Source organism: Acyrthosiphon pisum, chromosome A1 (genome assembly GCF_005508785.2).
Source record: "Acyrthosiphon pisum isolate AL4f chromosome A1, pea_aphid_22Mar2018_4r6ur, whole genome shotgun sequence".
In the NCBI taxonomy this organism is placed as follows: Eukaryota; Metazoa; Arthropoda; class Insecta; order Hemiptera; family Aphididae; genus Acyrthosiphon; species Acyrthosiphon pisum.
The window spans coordinates 62,469,963-62,490,485 of NC_042494.1; the positions used below are offsets into that span (position 1 = coordinate 62,469,963).

Sequence of the window (20,523 nt, forward strand, 5' to 3'; positions counted from 1 at the left end):
TCTAACAATTTCATAAATGCCAAAAAGTCTAGAGAAAGCTGTTATTTAAATTATGATTTCTGTACATGAGAAGCAAAAGAGACTAAGACTAGCTGTATAGTCAAATATTAATCAAAACTGAGGTTGTGAAGTTTTCCTACGTACATTTTTATGCTTATATTTGTACTTCGTTGATAACTTTGAATTGAGTAATATTTAAAAAATCAGATTAAAACATAATAATCTAGCTTCAAAAGGGCCTTATTACTACAATGGGATATGGTTTAAGTCCACATTGTTTGGAATTAAATCCAATTACGGGGTATAAGTCCCCTTAACGGTTAGTTAAAACCATAGACATATAGACCAACTAGATGTATAGATAGCTGACTACAGTTTTTTTTACTGAAGCCGCGTCTGCTAAGGGTCCGCTATATGCCTAAACGGCAATGTTTACACTTTGTCACTTTTATTTGATAACAATGATAAATATATAAATACTTTATATAATATGATAAAATGTAAACATTACTGTTTAGGCAAATGGCGACCAAAACTTCAAAACATTGCTTGGCTTTTGTATAGTAGTCGGTTATCTTGTTGTTCTATATAATATACTAGCTGCCCGACCTTCCTCCGGAAGAAATTATTTTTTTATAATTTAATTTAAAAACATATGACTATTTTTTGGCTATACAAATAATATAATATAATTACATACTGTAGTTATTGCTATTGCTAATTTCTGAAAATTATATATTATCCTACATTTTGAATTCAACCACTGGAGTGGTAAATTTTATTCTTTTTATTATAGAATAGAGATAAGGTAGAAAAAAATGTAACAATAATTTATTTGTTAATGAATAATATATATTTCAAATCGAAAAATGCTAGTGCAAACAAATAAATAAATAATTAATAATAATAATAATAATAAAATTAATAATAACAATAACAATAATAAATAAACAAACAAACCGGTTTCCTTCGTCTCCAAAATCAAGTTAGATTCTTATATATATATAGAATATGTATCTATGGTTAAAACTTATAATTAGAGTCTAAAAAAAATATATATAAATATACCTAAACGCGTTATTGTTTATGCACATTTACTTTGTGTTCATTTTTTTAAACTCTTTTTGAATTTCAATATTATTTATATCACATAATTTAATTTTAAAAGAGCCTATCGGCTATTGCTTTGTAAAAAAATAATTTTTTTTTGGAAAACTTACGTTTTGTATTTTTCAATAATAATAGTACAATAAACCATAATTTATAGTTAGCTAAAGATATTTGAAATGATTTACCTTGCGTTATATGTATATTTAATTTTTATTTTTATTACTATGTTACACTATAATTATAGGCAATTTAGGTATTTATAATAAATTATGAATAGTAAAAAGAAAGTTTTAATATATTTTGTATCGATACGCTTTAATTTTTTTTTTTCAATGAAGCACATACCTATTAATTGAGATTAATAAATTGTATTGCGTTGACGTTATGTGTTAAGGTTAGGTTACTAGTATAATATTACACCATTTCATTAAAACGATATAGGACCTAGGTAATAGAATTGGTTAATTTATAATTATGTCTACATTATACTATTAATGGTAATATTTTGTGTGATAAATAAACGATTGCATAATATTACACAATATGTCTATAATATTAAGGTAACATGGTACCTACATCGATATTTTTGGTGATTTGCCTGTTGATAATATTATCACTTCTAGTCAGAATGCGACTTCACGTTTTAGACATTTTACTTAGTCACATATGTTTACAACGTTGTTTCATTGTTTTATTTTATTTCATACAGTAATAATATATAAAATTACTTTGGTCGTTGGTGAATACAAATAAACTCATCTTGTATAATCGAAGTTTATTAGTTTTAATTTACATTACTTAAATTTTACTCAATAATACTTTTATAGTACATAAAGCAATTAAATTACGGTTTTTCTCTGGATAATAGTTATTATGGTATTAACGATATTTCAATTGTTTTTATTTAATTCGAAAAAAACTACGGAAAAGTAGTAAGTACAGGTGGAAAAATCATATTATAATATTAAATACAGATATTTATAAAATAAAAACAATGATATACCATCATGGTCGTCAATATTATTACAACAATTTAAGAATAAAATAATCTTAGAATTAGAAACGAACGGAATATACCGGAATACTACCGTCGTGTCGTAATAACAAGACGTGTTAATATTGTTTGGATTGTCCATCAAGTACGATCAGTTTGCTTGGAAACGACGAGATTAGTATCAGGACACTATAAGCGGCATGGGAGCGATCGTGTCTTGCGGTGTGCAGTGAGAATATTGTGAACGGTTGCGGCGGCGACCACTGCATGCTTTCAATATGGGATCCTAGTACGGGTGACTTTCGATTTTTCTACTATTCGGCATCATCGTTTCATTTTGAAATATACAAGGTTATTTATACAATTATACATTTACATTTCATACCCCTTCTCATTCAAATATTTGTTGATGAAAACAAAAATGGCAGCGTAAAGGGAGCCAATAATAATCAAGTATACATATGCACGGGATTTTGAATTTGATCGTTTTTGTCAGTGTATTTTTGATGATAGGAACAATTTTTGCGCGGTTATTTTGTTTTTTATAATAACAATCTGATTTAGGTTTTATTATTTTATTATTCTTATGCATTGTACATTTCAACCACGGTTATAACTGTTTAGTTGGTATAATGTGTATAGTAGAACTACAGTATCATAATATTATATAATAGTATATGACTGATACCTATGGCGAACCTATAATGGTACACACTACACATTTTAACGGCACTCAAAAATAATACATATTTATTTCGTTGTTCAATATTTCATTAGATGAAAAATAAAATGGTGGGAAAGCAGATAACCACTCTGCTGTATGGTTTATTGTAATTTTTACGTGTCAAATGTCTAATTCATCGTTGTGTAAGTCACTGTAGTGTACGCCTTGTTAAATTTGAATTTAATGATAAATCATTGCACACAAAAAACGGTTCAGAGCGAAAGTGGGATATCAGTTATCCCCTATGATATTACTTATTTACTTATTTCATGATGTTGTGTTTTCAATATTGCTACAAAAGTAATTTGTTTTACTGTAAGTAAATACGTTGATTTAATTAAGCCGAAAACATTTTATTTTTTTATTTATAGGTATAATATTTTTTTCTACCTTATATGTTTGATTGTTATTAACTTTTAAGTACATACCGCCTTATCGTATAACGATGTGAATAGATTCACGGTATAAATAGGAAATAGCTTAAAATTAATTTAAATGTTTTGAAAATTTCAAGGTATACGTTTTATTATATAGAATATAATTATATATATCACTTATATTATTTGTTCAAAGTTTAAACTTTGTTACCAGGAAAATATTGAATTGCTTTCATCTGTACAGACAAAAAAAATTAAAATTCGATTCTGAGCAGAGACGGTTTGTCAGCGTATGATATTACTATAAGTATATTTGAAGATATTATTGTAAACAAAGTAATTTATATATAACCTATTTACGTGGATCCTTGTTTTAAATTTTCAATCCTTAGCTATAAAAGTTGAACATTTTATAACTTTTTAACTACAAAATACATTCATCGTTTCACTCAGAATCTAAAAATGTGTAGGGGTCTTTTTTTAAACCCCCATCATCTTGAGAAAATGTTGTTTATAGGTACCTATCTATGAACTATGAACATATAACTGGCATGTGAATTTTTTTAAAACTTTAATTACAAAATGTTGGCACGTGATTCGAAAAGGTTCTCCATCTCTGGTACAGTTTTAATAGGTACAAAAAAAAAAAAAAAAACAAAGCAACCAGATTTTTTTTTATAAGCATCTAAAATTCAAATATTGACAAAATAAGTAAGAATGACGAAAATTTGCAAATTATTTTGAGTTAGAAATTCATGAAAAATTTTCTTTTTAAATCTATTCATATTAGCATTTTCTATACACGATAACATTTTGAAAATAATTTGACTCTTTTTGAGCTTTCTATGGATATTGTCAATTTTTAATTTTTTTAGTTTTTTTTTTCTATAAATATCAATAAAGTTTTATCTGTTGGACCAAAAAGTGTAAAAATTTAATACAAGGCTCCTGATATATTGTTACAATTGAAAAATATTAAAAATACATATGCACAATTTTTTTTTATAAGCATTTAAAGATCGAATTTTAACAAAATTTATCAACTTTAAATTTGAATAATTATTTTGTAGTTATAAATTAATAAAATGTTCAACTTTTGTATCTAAGGATTGAAAATTTAAAACGAAATTCCACGTAAATATTTAATTCTGTTACCAAAAAATCTAAAAAATACATTTGCACAGCTTATTTTTATAGTCATTTTAAGTTCAAATTGGAACGAAATTACATATTAAAAACCTAGAATAACTATTTTAGTTATTTTGTTGTGACTTGTATTATATTATTCGTGGGTACTTGAAACTTCTAAAGTATAGGTACTATTAAATATCTATGATAGTATCACGGTTTGTTGTTTATGTATAACGCTTTATAAATACCTAATAGATATTGTGATATTATTAATTTGGAATTTATTATGGGTAACTATTATAGGTCAATTTTTTTTTTAATACCATAGGTAAGTATATATTATGTCGTAGACCTAGTCTGACAAACCGTCTCCGCTCAGAATTGTTTTTCTTATACAATGATATTATATCATTGAATTCAAATTTAATACCATCCATTATACAGTGACCCACTTACTAGCAGAGCGACACCCACTTACTCACCTTTTTTAAAATTAAATCTAAAAAAAAAATTATAAAGTTCCCCAGATAAATTTTTTTAAATTTTTTGAATTAATTTTAAATAACCCATAATGAAATACTAGTTTTCAATATTATGTAAATAATAGCTATGTGCTCAATAAAAGTATATATAAATTTAGGTATCAAATATCAATATATATAACAGGAAAACCCGAATTCATTAAATTAGTATAGTATTGGTTTTATAGTAATGGTTTTTTATTAAATATAATCACCAAATATCTAATCGTATAATAGATTTCTTAACTGCGAAATTTGAGATGAAATCACAAAGTTTTGGTAGATGGAGAGTGTCTATCGTTGCGTATCTAAAATATATTAGATCAGTAAAAGTATTCCTACATTTTCGTGTGACAAATTACTTATTAGAAAGGATTATTTAACTAATAAAGGGCGGTAACCACAATTGGCTTCAACACATAATAAAAAGGAATATTACATTATATAGCTATAATACCGGTTCAATTAAAATTCAGCCAAAATTAACTTATTTGGAAGGGATGAATTTTGATCATACAACAGTCACCATAAATACGAAGAATCAATAGTGAACATCCATCAGTTTGAAACCGCAGAACTAATAACAAGCACACACAGCACGGTTCAAAAACAAATACATACAATGGCCGTTAAGGTACCTATATCACATTGTGGTACAAACAGAGTTTCATAAATATTTTACCACAATTATTTTATTTCAGATGATCATTTTCGCCGCCTGCGTGGCCACCACACTCGCCCAATACGCCGCCCCAGCATACCCAGCGCATCACGCTGAAGCTGAACACGCATACGCCCCAACCCCGTACAACTTCGAATACAGCGTAAACGACCCACACACTTACGACGTGCACAGCCAATCTGAATCCAGCGACGGAAAAGGTAACGTCAAGGGAACTTACAGCCTTTTGGAAGCCGATGGTTCCACCCGCGTCGTCGAATACACCGCCGATGACCACAGCGGTTTCAACGCTGAAGTCAAGAAAATTGAAGGACACAGCCAAGGTTACAACGCACCTGCCCCAGCCTACAAGCCAGCTTACTCCGCACCCGCATACTCCGCACCCACATACTCTGCACCCGCTCACTCTGCACCAGCCTACTCTGCACCCGCTCACTCTGCATCAGCATACCCTGCACCAGCATACTCTGCACCCGCACATTCTGCACCAGCTTACTCCGCTCCAGCCTACAAGCCAGCATACTAATTTGCTTAGTCATGCATGCCACTATCCTTCATATTTTTCATGTTTCTTCGTTCAACTTTCAATTTTACAGTGTTCACATTGAACCTTATTACCATCTTATTATGTAAAATACTTAGTAAGACTATTATGTATTGATAGTATGTAAATATATGCATTTAAATATGTATTTATTGTATATCTCTGTTGTTTTTATTTATTTATTATTCAATTATCATTAATTGATATTGTTCACGTCATCATAGAAATTGCACTCATCATATCTGTTGGTTCAAACCTCTTTACTTAGCTTCCTAGTGACTTATATTATCATTGATTATAAAATATAGTATTTATAATCAATGCTTATACGCATACTAATTTGCCGTAAATCTATTAAATCTTTTTCGATTTTTATAGTGAGCTTAATCGCCGACTGAATTTTTATGATAGAAATCAGCAAAAGTACCTATATGAGTTTTTTTTTTTGTAAATTTATCCAATTGTCAAATATATAATCAATTACTTGAATTACAATAATTTGTTTTTATTTCTATTCTGCGAAACACAGTAAGACATTGCTTAGTTCCTTAATGTGTTCGCATTATATAATTACTACGATAGTTTTAATGTCGTTGTTATGGAGCTGCACGTATATAGTCTTGAACAGCTTTCTAGTCTCAATTAAAAAAAAAAAAAACAATAAAATATAAAAGGTTTTTCTTCATTAGACATTGCAATTTGTGCACCCTGCCCAAATTGGTATTATATTCTTTTGCTCATTTTGGTGTTCATGAATACTACAAAAGTAACATATTTTTCATCACCATTTGAGTAAAACAATTTTAGTTTTGCAAAAATAGGTTTTTCTATTTAATCGAAAGATAATTATGCATTAACGTAAAATAGTAAGTATAAACTATCAATATAAATATAGCTATGTTTGTCAGTAATATTAACTAGAAGAAATATTATTATTATATTTTTATTGAAAAGTATTCAGAAAAAATTTGTTTTATAAAAAATATTCTTCTGTAATTAAATTTTGTGAATGCTTCGTTACGTTGTATACTACTTACTACCATTACGATTAAAGTACATAATAAATAGAATATTTTAATATGTATATATTATGTGAAATACAGGGCAAGTTAATTAGGCTACAGTGGGTCGTTTGTAGAAATCAATAATTATGGTGTATCAATACATATTCAAGTGAAGTTCTGTTTATACTATTTAGTTACCTAGTAGGTTTTTAAAAATATGTAATGTGTATTATATGTTTATAATTTGATATTTTAAAAATATGTTTAGTAATTATATTACATAAGAGATACGAGGTGATATAGTTAAGTGGCTACACTATTCTTATTAGAAACATATGGTCTTAAATGGTTTGAAGTACATATTGTAACATCATAGTATCACCTAGGTACTCTGAATATTTTCTTTATAACATTAAGTGGTAATTTTATTTTAATGAAAACGTATATTTTTTGTTTTATTATTTAAAGTATAGATTCCGATGTTTAAACATCGAATATTGTACCATTTTTTTTTTATTGATAATCATTTAAAGTTTTGATGAGAAGAGTAAAGTTGCAAGGGGCGCTAATGAAATTCGTAATTCACTACTTATAGTACAATTCAGCCTCAACTTTAAAACTAACTTTATTTAACTACCTATTGGACTTAATAAATCTTATTTGATAAAGCTATTAAATATTTTTAATTAAATAGGTATCAAAAAATATATTAACATAAATATTTCAAAATCGTTAATAGTTAAGAAAAAAAAAATTGATAGAAATAAACATGGTGTTTAACTCTATATTATAATTGTATAATGTGATATCGTAATAATAATACCAATAACGATAATCACACGCTTCGTAAAAGTTGTATACCTACGTACGGTTTATAGATTTTAATAGAACATGTTTACGCGAGTGAATAGTATCGTTAAAATTATATCGAATGGTTTTAGTGAACAAATCGAACAGAATTTATATTTGATACAGAAACCGGGTGTTGGTCACTCCTCTATTTGCTCACCTCGGTGCAGAATAGTGCAGGTGTATTTTTAATTTGAATTTGAAAGCACGTTTGCGTTCAATCAAAAACGATTCTGGGTGTAATTTTATTCGTGTGAACTATACATACAGACATAAAGTATTCACAGCAGCAGGGCATTCTGAAAATTTTAGTTCACTCAGATAATATACACAGATTAACATACTATTAAAATTGGATCTACTTAGATTGCATATTTTGATCAAAGCTCAATGCAATAATATATTAAATATAATGTCATATGTTATTTTATATTATATAGTAATGAATAATTTTTATCGAACGATTGACCTTGTATGTCAAGTCGTTATGCCCAAACCACAAAATATGATTTTCAAATAGTTATAAAATATAAATTAGTCATTATTCGCACATTATCCTCAGAAAGTAAGTTGATATTAATTTTCTAGTTAAATTGAGATTACCTTGTAATTAAAATTGGAAAAACAAAATTAGTTTAGTCAATTTTAGAAGAATAAAATTGAAAATGTAGTAAATCAAATCTATATTTTCAAACTTTTTAGTTTTTACTGTACGAAAGCGGTGAATATATTTTAAACGTTAGTTTATGTCTATAATATGCAAAATAATGATTATATTTTCCCATCTGTCTTAAAAAAAAATATTATAATAATAATAATAGCTAATATAATGGGTACCAATGAATTATGATATTAATTTCAAAAATATTTGTATACCTATAGTTGAAGTTATTAGTAATTTTTGTTTTTTACTTCGACCAAAATGTCGCGGGGCTCACATAATAGGAATGTGCTGCAGGCTGTAAGCCATGGGTTCGGCATTGCTATGATATAATAGGTAGGTATCTCACGATATTACTTATTAATATAATTACATACGTAAATACATGTTTCTCCCGGCCTTCGTGTACCTTCATGCATGTAGATTATGTTCTATTGTATTATTAATCGCAAAGTTACAAAACTTAAATAAATGTACAAGAAATAGGTATCTATTGAATACGAAGATCAATCGTGAATAATACAAATTATTACAAAATTAAAAGATCATAAGATAGTTCAATACATATTTAAAGACATTTACAAAAAATGCAAACATATTGTCGTAACCACATTTGGTCGTTGGGTAATCATTCAGTATTGCATTCAGATAATATTATTTGGTTTTAATTTCATCGGCTGTGGATCTGAGGATAATTGCTGACCAATTATTTTCACCTGTTCTTAGAAGATAATGTTAGCATAATTGTGTTACGGTTATAATATGGTATATTGTTTTGTTGTGTAGCTTACTATTATGTATAATTTAAAAACGAAAACCCAAAACTATAATATTTTTGATTATTATTATTTATTAGTACCTATAAGGTAATATTATCATAAACGAAAACTATTTGAATTCATGGACAGCATTAATCTATCTAATAACAATAAAATATTGCTATACGTCTATTTGACGAGTCATTATACTGATAAAACAGGATTTTACATTTTAATCTAACTGTAGGTGTAGTATCTCTCGACAGAATATTAGCCAATGATACGAAACACGATTTTGAAAACGGATAAAATATTTTTATATCACGTTTTTACTTTTTAGGCTAAAGTTACAATAATATTTACATAAATCATTATGCGTTGTTGAGTTGTGAACATGATACATTCTGTAAATTTATCTATTGGTTAACTTAAATGATTTTCAATATTTCATCTATGAGCACAATTGTATAATATATTATGAACACATATTGAATAATGCAATAACCTAGAGTTCATTTTTATCTTAGTAAATCAATATGTATATTGTAACTTCTATAACACATATTTTTTAAATAAGTTAATAAAAAGAAGGTTATAATTTATATTTTCAAATAATCTATACCTATACTATTTCATAAACTTGATTTTGTAATGTTTATTAGAAACATTTAAATTTATAATTCCTAATAATTATGCACAGACGCAATTGGCCACAACGAGGACGAATTAGGTGGTTAGATGTTTGATAAGTGATAAACACACGGTGTTTTAATAATATAATTTGGATACAAATTGACAGTCAATATTTGATCTTATATTAAAACACTAAAATTATTTTAAAAATATATTAATATTAATATTTTTCAATTTAATAAAGTCAATATCAAAATTTACGGAAACATCTAGCATAAGAAAATTAAAAACATTAACACAGTCAATGTGTAGAATGTAGATACTAAGTATGCCAACTAAATAAACAAACCGTTAACAAACTATGTAATAACATTATGTCACATCACCAAATAATTGGATTATGCCATACGAAATAAAAAAAAATTAATTGGATAGGGTTATGTTATTTTGGCAAAATATATAGACGGTAACAGCTTAGTGTCGAAAATAATAATACTAATATTTTATTGAACACAACCGGTTCAAGTAGTTATAGATATCTATAACATGGTGATATGTATTATTTAATATTTATAGGAAGGGTAAAATTAAAAATTATCAATCAGCATAAATACGGAGGGTCAACAGTGAAAAGATATCAGTTTCAACCAGAACTAAGCAGAACTAACAAGCACACACAGCACAGTTCAAAAATAAAAACATAAAATGGCAGTTAAGGTATTTATATTATTTTAAATAAATTCATAAAAAACCGTTCTTATAAGAAAAAAACATTTTTCAATTTCAGATGATCATTTTCGCCGCCTGCGTGGCCACCACACTCGCCCAATACGCCGCCCCAGCATACCCAGCGCATCACGCTGAAGCTGAACACGCATACGCCCCAACCCCGTACAACTTCGAATACAGCGTAAACGACCCACACACTTACGACGTGCACAGCCAATCCGAATCCAGTGACGGAAACGGTAACGTCAAGGGAACTTACAGCCTTTTGGAAGCCGATGGTTCCACCCGCGTCGTCGAATACACCGCCGATGACCACAGCGGTTTCAACGCTGAAGTCAAGAAAATCGAAGGACACAGCCAAGGTTATAAAGCACCGTACAGCACACCTGCCCCAGCCTACAAGCCAGCTTACTCCGCACCCGCATACTCTGCACCCGCTCACTCTGCACCAGCATACTCTGCACCAGCTTACTCTGCCCCAGCCTACAAGCCAGCTTACTCTGCACCAGCGTACTCTGCACCAGCTTACTCTGCACCAGCTTACTCAGCACCCGCACACTCTGCACCAGCTTACTCAGCACCCGCACACTCTGCACCAGCTTACTCAGCACCCGCACACTCTGCACAAGCTTACTCAGCACCCGCACACTCTGCACCAGCTTACTCAGCACCTGCACACTCTGCATCCGCTTACTCCGCTCCGGCCTACAAACCAGCATACTAATTTATTTAGTTGAGCACGCTACTTTCCACCATTTTTCTTTCACATTTTTTTCATGCACCATTCATCTATAGTGTTCACCAATGTGAATAACCATGGTTGCTAATTTAAACATTTAAACATTATTTCATTCATGTGTTAAACATTTAGTTTGACTATTGTATTTATTGTGTAAATAAATGCATGCAAATATGTATTTATTGTATATCTCTGTGTTTTTTTTATTTATTATTCATTTATCATTACCCAATTGATAATTTACACGTCATTAAAGCAATAGCACATATCATAGATTTTGGTTCAAAACCTATCGGCAGCCACGGACCCTTTATATTTACAACGTTGGAACAAATCAAACGTGGCTAGTAAGTCTTATATAATTGTAATCCTGCAGCAATAGCTGACCGACAAAGGTACTTACCACGAATTAAGATATACAGGATACGAAACGAAAAGGTCTTATCAATGTTTGTCTGAAATAAGCACCTATTCTCACGTTGCGGCTAGTCTACTAGCGCTTTATAGGATTGTTGTGTTAACTGTCAACGTGTGAACTATTAGTTCCTTGTTCTACCGGTTAACACAACAATCCTTTATAGCACTAGTAGTCTAGCCGCAACGTGAGAAGATGCGGGTTTCACTTATCACAAGTTCCTTTCGTATCCTGTATATTTTAATTCGTGGTACTTACTTAGCTGCAGTGACTTACGCATATTACTTTGCCGTCAATCCATTCAATTTTTTACAACTTTTATGGTGAGCTAATTTTATGATAGAAATCAGCAAAACCATCTATTGGTGGTTTTTTTATTTATTTACTTATTATTAATTTATAAAATACCTACAGCAACGCCATGCAATATTATGACATGCTGTAATAACTGTAGAAAACAAACGTTTCAAATTAAAAATTTTAGATATGGAATTTTAGAATTTAGGTTAAGATATGTTTTAGTTCTAATAGTGTCGTCAAAAATACTACTGGTCTCGGCAAATATGGTTTCAACGATAAAGTTAACAAAACCTAAAGTTGTCCCAACTTGTCAATTGTAATCTAGGCATCCCACATACTTTACCTCAGTTTACTTAGCTATGTGTATTTTATACCATCTGAATTGTACGCTTCGTTATGTTAAGTCAAATGTATTTATTTATCACAGATGATTAAAAAAGATATATTTTCAAAGGTTAGATATCTTAATCGATTATTGGATTGATTATAATACACCAGTATCGCCAATTCTATAATAAATGGCTAATGTCAAATATGCCCATTTTACGTCACGGTCACTGAAAAATCCATCACACATATATATATATACATTTATATTGAATTTTCAAAACTGATATATGATATAAATTAGTACGATTTATATGGTATCCGATATATAAATATATAATCTCATATCAACTAATATAAAACTGATTGCAATGATATACATATAAACGATCGTATCTAATATTTCGTAATGTTCCGAACAAACAGCGTTAACGCGAAAATAACGAAACTTACTTTCGATTTTTAAGGAATTTTTATTCAAAACGGTATATTTACCATTCAAATAAGCCTAAGATAATAATTCTTGTATATTTACTTTAGTTCTCAATAAGTTAAATTATATATTATGTTGCCTATAATATTGCAATGCAAAGTAGATCTATAGTAAATATAATAATGTTTACCTAATTTGTTAGACCAATTATTTTTACAACAGCTGTTAGCAAAGCTTGGTGCAACGGTCGTCGCAAGTAAGTACCTACATTTTGTAAAATAAAGAATTTTAGAAAATTTTATACCGATCGGAAATCAATTCTCTGGTGCACCACTATTAAAAAGGTTATTTCACTAACACAAATAAATATAATACTCATAAATTATTAATGATAGTCGATAGACACATCATTAAGAGGACGCTACACCGGCATTTTTAAGTATCAAAAACAAGCTCAGGTAGATTGAAAATAAAATTATTTCGAAAATTGTTCTAGAACTCAAGCTTTTATTACCAATATTAAGGAAAACAATATTTTGGAGGGTATATATCCGGGTTTTTGAATTTTTTTTTTTTATTTATTGGATTAAGGCATGGATGATTGAGGTCATTATCCCGTGAGGTTGGAACGTTTGGTCGGTAAAGCACGATTGAGCATAAAACGATTGAGCATAGACCTTTTTAGCAACACGATTGAGCATAGAATATGTTATGTGATGTTGCCAAAGTCACGTTGCTAAAATTTTGTAATTTATTATTTTCACGTATTATTACACCAATTATTATATCTGACGCGAGCCGTGAGCCGAGCCCCTCAGCTTTATCGACAATGTTATCGATTAATAAATTAGTTCCGGAGTACTATTCCGGACTACTATTGAGACTATTATTGACTTATAAATATTTTGATTTTATTATTTTCATAAGTCATAACTATTATTATAATTATTATTATTATTATTATTATTATTATTATTATTCTATTATCAGCAAACAGATCTATATACTGTATTATAATGTGACCACTATTGAGACTATTATTGATTTATAAATATTTTGAATAATGTGACTAGGTATATTACATATTGACTATGAAAACATGATATTTTTTTGCCATGTTATATTTTGAATCATTATAATTATTTAAATAAATATTTTTGTATAATACAGTTAAAAATTGAAAATGGCCACGTTGCAGAGTTTTTTATGCTCAATCGTGTTGGTTTTTTTTTGTATTTCAATTTCTTTTGATACGCCGACAATTTATGCTCAATCGTGTCTCAGCCCGTTTGGTACCTTTCTAAACGCGTATATGTGTTGCAAGGTTTTTGTGCACTACGAACCCGGGTGGTCACCCATCCGGGAATTAGTGGTAGCAGTCATTTTTACTCTCAGTAATGATGCGTGACTGACAGTAGCCAAGCCACTTTTAAAAAATTGTTCAGTACAGAAAATAATACAGTTATTTAAAAACATCAACAATTTAAAGTATTTTAAAAGTGTTATATCGGACAGTAATGAAAGTTCTGAATAAAACAATAAATCATACGCACACAAAAAAAAACTCAACTCACTTATCATAACTAACATATTAGTAGACTTTCAGTGAATCTTAAACCACATCTAAAATTAATATGCAGCCAGAACAATTATAAATAAATATAAAATATTTATAAGAAAAACATTGTAAAACAAAAAAGTATTTATATTTGTATACTTTAAGAGGTATAAATCGCAAATTAAAAATGTTTTATTTCATTATTCAATTGAATGGGCAATATAATATTTTATAATTTTAAATAGAGATTAATTAAGTAGACATGAGTGTCATTATCCTTATTCGAGTACATACAATTACTAATCGTTCCACTGATATTTCCGCTGAGAATATAATCGTATATCATCGAATGCACTCATTGCATTCAAATCGAATAATGTAATAATACATTATCCTGTCATGGGACTCAAGAGCCGATGGACAGACTTCTATCACCGCTGACATATTCCACCCCACTGCACTTACCCACCTTTAAAGTTAATGTTACAATGTCCAATTTACTATAGTCAAAGTACCCTGTCGTGCATAATGGTATTTTAATGAGTTGGTCAATAATACCGGGAAGAATAAATAATGTAGATCAGGAAATGTATCACAGTGTGCCCGATCATAATGTACATAAGCTACCCGTATCGATGATTTTACACAATTGCAACCAACTATAAATAACACATAAATAATAAATGCATACAATTATTAAATTTAGTATTTATTTAAATAATAACATTACAATTACAACATAATTGTATTAACAAGTAGTCAAGTATTTGTGATAGTTGAGATATTTCTCATTATCGGCCATCACGTGACTTAAAACAATTTAAACAAGGTTTTGGATGGAAGATTTGACAATTATTTGTATGGGGTTGGTCTGTAGGCTGGGGAAGGTGCGCTATACGGTGCCTTGTAACCTTGGATGTGTCCTTCGATTTTCTTGACTTCGGCGTTGAAACCGCTGTGGTCGTCGGCGATGTATTCGACGACGCGGGTAGAACCATCGGCTTCCAAAAGGCTGTAAGTACCCTTGACGTAACCTTTTCCGTCGCTGTACTCTGATTGGCTGTGCACGTCGTAAGTGTGTGGGTCGTTTACGCTGTACTCGAAGTTGTACGGGGCCGGGGCGTGCGCTTGTTCAGCTTGAGCATAAGCGTGGTGCGCTGGATATTCTGGGGCGGCGTATTGAGCGAGTGTGGTGGCCACACAGGCGGCGAAAATGATCATCTGCAATAAAAGCGTTTAGATTAAAAATGAAAAATGAACATGTTTCGAGATTAATGTTTTTAGATATATTATATTTAACAAAGACACAAGTATACCTTAACAGCCATTTCGTATTAGTGTATTTTATTTACTATGTACTTGGTACTGTGTAGGTTTAGAACTGATATCTATTTACTATTGGTTCTTTGTATTTATGTTGACTGATCAATGAAATATCATTCCTCCCAAAACTCAAAATCCTAAACGCATATTATTATTCATTTTCGTGCTTTGAACAATTATAAATTTACCACGCCCCTATGCTAATTAGTCCTTTTGCAATATAGTGACATATGTAAAAATTTGGTGTCATTCGTTAAAGCATTTAAATTATGCTAATAGATTCAATTACATGTTCTAATAATATATAGTTATATAAACGATATTTTAAAATGTAATTAAAATATACCTTTAATTGTAACATTATTGTATAAGCAAAATACCACTTGGCACTTACACAAAAAAAAATTGTATTTATTAGAATCTGCAAATGAGCACTAATTTCATAATAAAAAATGACTCCAAATTGTATCGCATTTCACTTGAAAAGAAAGGTGTATGAAGTAAAGGGGCGCGGTAACTATATACATAATATATTATAACTATTCGAAACACAAAAATATATGACAATAATTTATAGAAGGTAAAACCATCGGCTACCAAATATAAATTTATATTATATATTATTATAATTTCGGTATATACAACTGGTTATAAATTATACCGAAGTATACGTTTAAAGTTAAGCTATCAGAAGGGATGCAATTAAAATAATCAATATTCAATTGATATAATACGGGTTCTAATAGCAACTAGATATCAGTACAAAAACACCAACCAATAAGCACATACACAGCCCTATTAAAAAAAAATAATAAAAAACATTATGGTTATTAAGGTATATAAGATATTTGTTTGATAAATTATCCAACAACTTTTTAACCGTAACATGTTTATTTTACAATTTCAATCGTGAAATTTGGTAAAAAAAATTTGATGGTAATAATTTTATTTTAGATGATAATTATCGCCACCTGCGTGGCCTCCACTTTCGCCCAATATGCCGCACCGACTTACCAAGCACATAACGATTACCCAGCACTACATGCTTATGCTGAACACGCTACGCCGCAACCCCGTACAACTTCGGATACAGCGTAAATGACCCACATACTTACGACGTGCACAGCCAATACGTATACAGTCATGGAAACGGTTACGTCAAGGGATCGTACATCCTTCTGGAAGCAGATGGTTCAACCCGAGTCGTCGAATACACTGCCGACAACCACAGCGGTTTCAACGCTGAAGTCAAGAAAATCGAAGGACATTGACACGGTTACAGCGCACCCGCCTCAGCCTACAATCCCGCTTACTCCACACCCGTTATACTCCGCACCCGAACACTCTGCACCAGCAATCAGCATACTCAGCACCAACTTACTCCACTCCGGCCGACAAGCCAGCGTACTAATTTAATTTGTCGTGTATTCTACTTTTCTCCATATTTATCATATTTCTTTGTTTAACTTTAAATTTTACAGTGTTTACGTTCAACCACGGTTGCAAATTTACCATATTGATATGTAATATACTTACCTAGTATGACTATTGTATTTATTGTGTAAATATATGCAAACAAATATGAATTTATTGTATATCTCTGTGTTTATAATTTATTATTTGGTTATCATTATTTGATAATATACACAATATAGCAATAGCACTCATCATAGCTGTTGGTTAAAACCTATCGCTGGATATAATGACAGCCACGGACACTGTAGTTATAACCAAGGTTTAAAACCGTTATCAATAAAGTCAGTATTCTAATTTTTTGAAAACCGGTAACCGGTTATCGTTTAATTTTGGTAACCGGTAATCGTTTCTTTAAAAATATTTCAAATACTATGATAACCGTTAATCGTTTAAAAAATCGTTGATAAGGTTTTTTGGTAATCGGTTACCGGTAAAAACCGGTTTTTAAAAATAATTTTTTAAAATTTTTTAATCATATTTTTAAAACAGTTAATTTAGACCATTCGTGAGTTTATAACATAACTATTATTATTACAAAATCAAAATCAAAAACTTAATATTCTTTAATTTGGTCAATTTCCCTCAATTTAAATATTTATTTTTTCAAACCGCTTTAAAGTTTAAAACATATGATCTAAATAATGGCGATCTTCATAAATCAAAAAAATAAATTTCATAAAAAATTTTTTTTTTTTATAATTTCCTTATTTATACTGTAAAAAACCAAAATTAAACATAATAACTTTCCAACATGACAGTAAGAGTGATACATTGACACAAAACTTATTGGTTATATTGGATATATTGCAGTACCCCAAAATCTGAGTCTGCAGATCGAGCATTCTACGCTAGCCTTTGGACTGACCCTTGGAGCAAACACTACAAATAATACAAATGCAGAACCAGGAGAGTTTGGGCTCTGGGAGTTGTAATTTAATACTAAACTATTTATAAATGTATGCAAAATAAAGTATAATGTGATAAAAACCTAAACAATTTTAAACAAATTGCTTAAAATTAAACTTGAAAGGTCCCCTATCTGTAGTAAGTTGTTGCAATGTATATAAATGTGTATATTTCTAAGAAACAAAGATCAATAAAAAAAAGGTGGGTAAGTGGATGTCACTCTGCTGTACAGTAGGTTACAAGTGGGTCACTGTATAATGGATAGTATTAAATTTGAATTCAATGATATAATATCACTGTATAAGAAAAACGATTCTGAGCGGAGACGGTATATCAGTCTATGTGTTAGATATATACATACTTATCTATGGTATTAAAAAAAAATTGACCTATAATAGGTACCTATAATAAATTCCAAATTAATCATATCATAAAATCTATTGGGTACTTATAACGCGTTATACATCAACAAAAAACCGTGATACTATCATAGATATATAATAGTATACTTTAGAAGTTTCAAGTACCCACGAATAATATTATACAATCACAACAAAATAACTAAAATAGTTATTCTAGGTTTTTAATATGTAATCTCGTCCAAATTTCTACTTAAAATGACTATAAAAATAAACTGTGTAAATGTATTTTTTAGATTTTTTGGTAACAGAATTAATTACTTACGTGGAATCTTGTTTTAAATTTTCAATTCTTAGATACAAAAATTGAACATTTTATAAATTAAAATTTAATAAATTTTGTCAAAATTTGATCTTTAAATGCTTATAAAAAAAAATTGTGCCTATGTATTTTTAATATTTTTCAACTGATATTGTAACAATATATCAGGAGCTTTGTATTAAATTTATACACTTTTTGGCCCAACAGATAAAACTTTATTGATATTTATAGAAAAAAAACTAAAAAAATTTAAAACTGAAAATGTCCGTAAACAGCTCAAAAAGAGTCAAAATATTTTCAAAATTTTATGGTGTATAGGAAATGCTAATATAAACATTCAGTAAAATGTTCATGTATCTGCAGTTATTCGTTTTTGAATTACAACAAAATAAGGAAATCGCTATCATGAGTAATCGATGTGTAATATCCAATGTTGTAAAATTTGAATTTCAAACGATCATAAAAATTTAATTTGACTTTCTTATAGATATTTTTTGTTTGATAAAGGTAGATAATCTTATAAGGAATCTTGTATTACATTTTAAAATCTTAGATTTAAAAAGAAAAATTTTTACTCAAAATAATTTGCTCATTTTCGTGATTTTTACATATTTTGTCAATTTTTGAACTTAAAATGCTTATAAAAAAAAACTGTGACTAAGGATTTTTAATATTTTTCATCTGCTTTTGAAACAATATACTAGGAGCCTTTTATTACATTTTCAAGCTTTTTTGATCAACAAATAAAATTTTATTGATATTTTTAGAAAAAAAACTAAAAAAAAATGCAAACTGACAATGTCCGTAAAGAGCTCAAAATAAGTCAAAATATTTTGAAAATGTTATGGTGTATAGAAAATGCTAATATAAACATTCAGTCAAAATTTCATGTATCTACGGTAATTTTTTTTAAAGTTACACCAAAAACCAAATTCAATTTTGTGAAAAATCAATTTTGCGTAAAAATTCCCGTTTTTCCTTAATTTTTCTTTGGTTTTTCTTGGCGCTTTTGAAAATTACTGGGAAATTTAAATTTTGACCTCCCCAATGCACCAACGATATTCACTTTCCAATCGAACAAGATACTGAAGATGAAAATCGAAGCATTATTTCGACTACTTATCGTGTACACACACAAAAAAAAAAATTAAAAATTAAAAAATTAAAAAAATTAAAAAAAAAAAACACACATCATTGTAAAATCAATACATTCATTGTTCCACTCAGAATCTAAAAGAATTTATAAAGTAAAAATATGGTATTTAAATAAAATAAAGGAATTAAAAAAATATTATCCTTACATCAATCAATCTAGATATTTAACACATTTTAATAGTTGCAGGTACTATAGAATGTATAGGCAATTTAATAAACACTCAATAAAGTACCACTGACAAAATATGCTCTATCTATACGTCTATTAGCAATATAATGACACGATATTATGTATTACTTTCTAGTACATTATTTAAAACATGACGCATCAAAAACCTGTCATCTTTGCAAGCTCTAATTGATTTGAACCGTAAATATGTATTAGATACAGAATAATAATTATTTATTGTAATTTATTTTATTGTATTTATTATAATTTAAATGTACAATCTTACAAAATATATCAAAAAATGAAAAGCAAAGTAGAAAATTA

At 29.1% G+C, this 20,523-nt stretch overlaps 4 protein-coding genes and 1 pseudogene across 4 annotated transcripts in view; 4 read left to right on the plus strand and 1 right to left on the minus strand.

Annotated features, from left to right (window-relative positions):
• Positions 1 to 20,523, plus strand: part of LOC107884997 (cuticle protein 19) — a 242,218-nt gene that overhangs the window by 139,329 nt on the left and 82,366 nt on the right. The gene's annotated exons all lie outside the window — the stretch shown is intronic.
• Positions 5,415 to 6,240, plus strand: ACYPI009260 (uncharacterized LOC100575117). Its single transcript, NM_001246103.1, is given in 2 exon segments — positions 5,415 to 5,491; positions 5,559 to 6,240. Coding segments are annotated over 2 exon segments (519 nt in total). The 5' UTR covers positions 5,415 to 5,479; the 3' UTR covers positions 6,066 to 6,240.
• Positions 10,625 to 11,643, plus strand: cp25 (cuticular protein 25). The gene is given in 2 exon segments (NM_001134291.1): positions 10,625 to 10,705; positions 10,776 to 11,643. Coding segments are annotated over 2 exon segments (678 nt in total). The 5' UTR covers positions 10,625 to 10,693; the 3' UTR covers positions 11,442 to 11,643.
• LOC100575209 (cuticle protein 8-like) lies at positions 14,699 to 15,721 on the minus strand. The gene has a single exon (XM_029487361.1). The coding sequence runs from the start codon at positions 15,708 to 15,710 to the stop codon at positions 15,342 to 15,344; it is 369 nt and encodes a 122-aa protein (XP_029343221.1). The 5' UTR covers positions 15,711 to 15,721; the 3' UTR covers positions 14,699 to 15,341.
• LOC107884859 lies at positions 16,751 to 17,297 on the plus strand (annotated as a pseudogene).

Excerpts from the sequence above, each read along its gene's own strand:
- LOC100575209 (XM_029487361.1), bottom strand. The coding sequence starts at position 15,710 with ATGATCATTTTCGCCGCCTGTGTGGCCACCACACTCGCTCAATACGCC.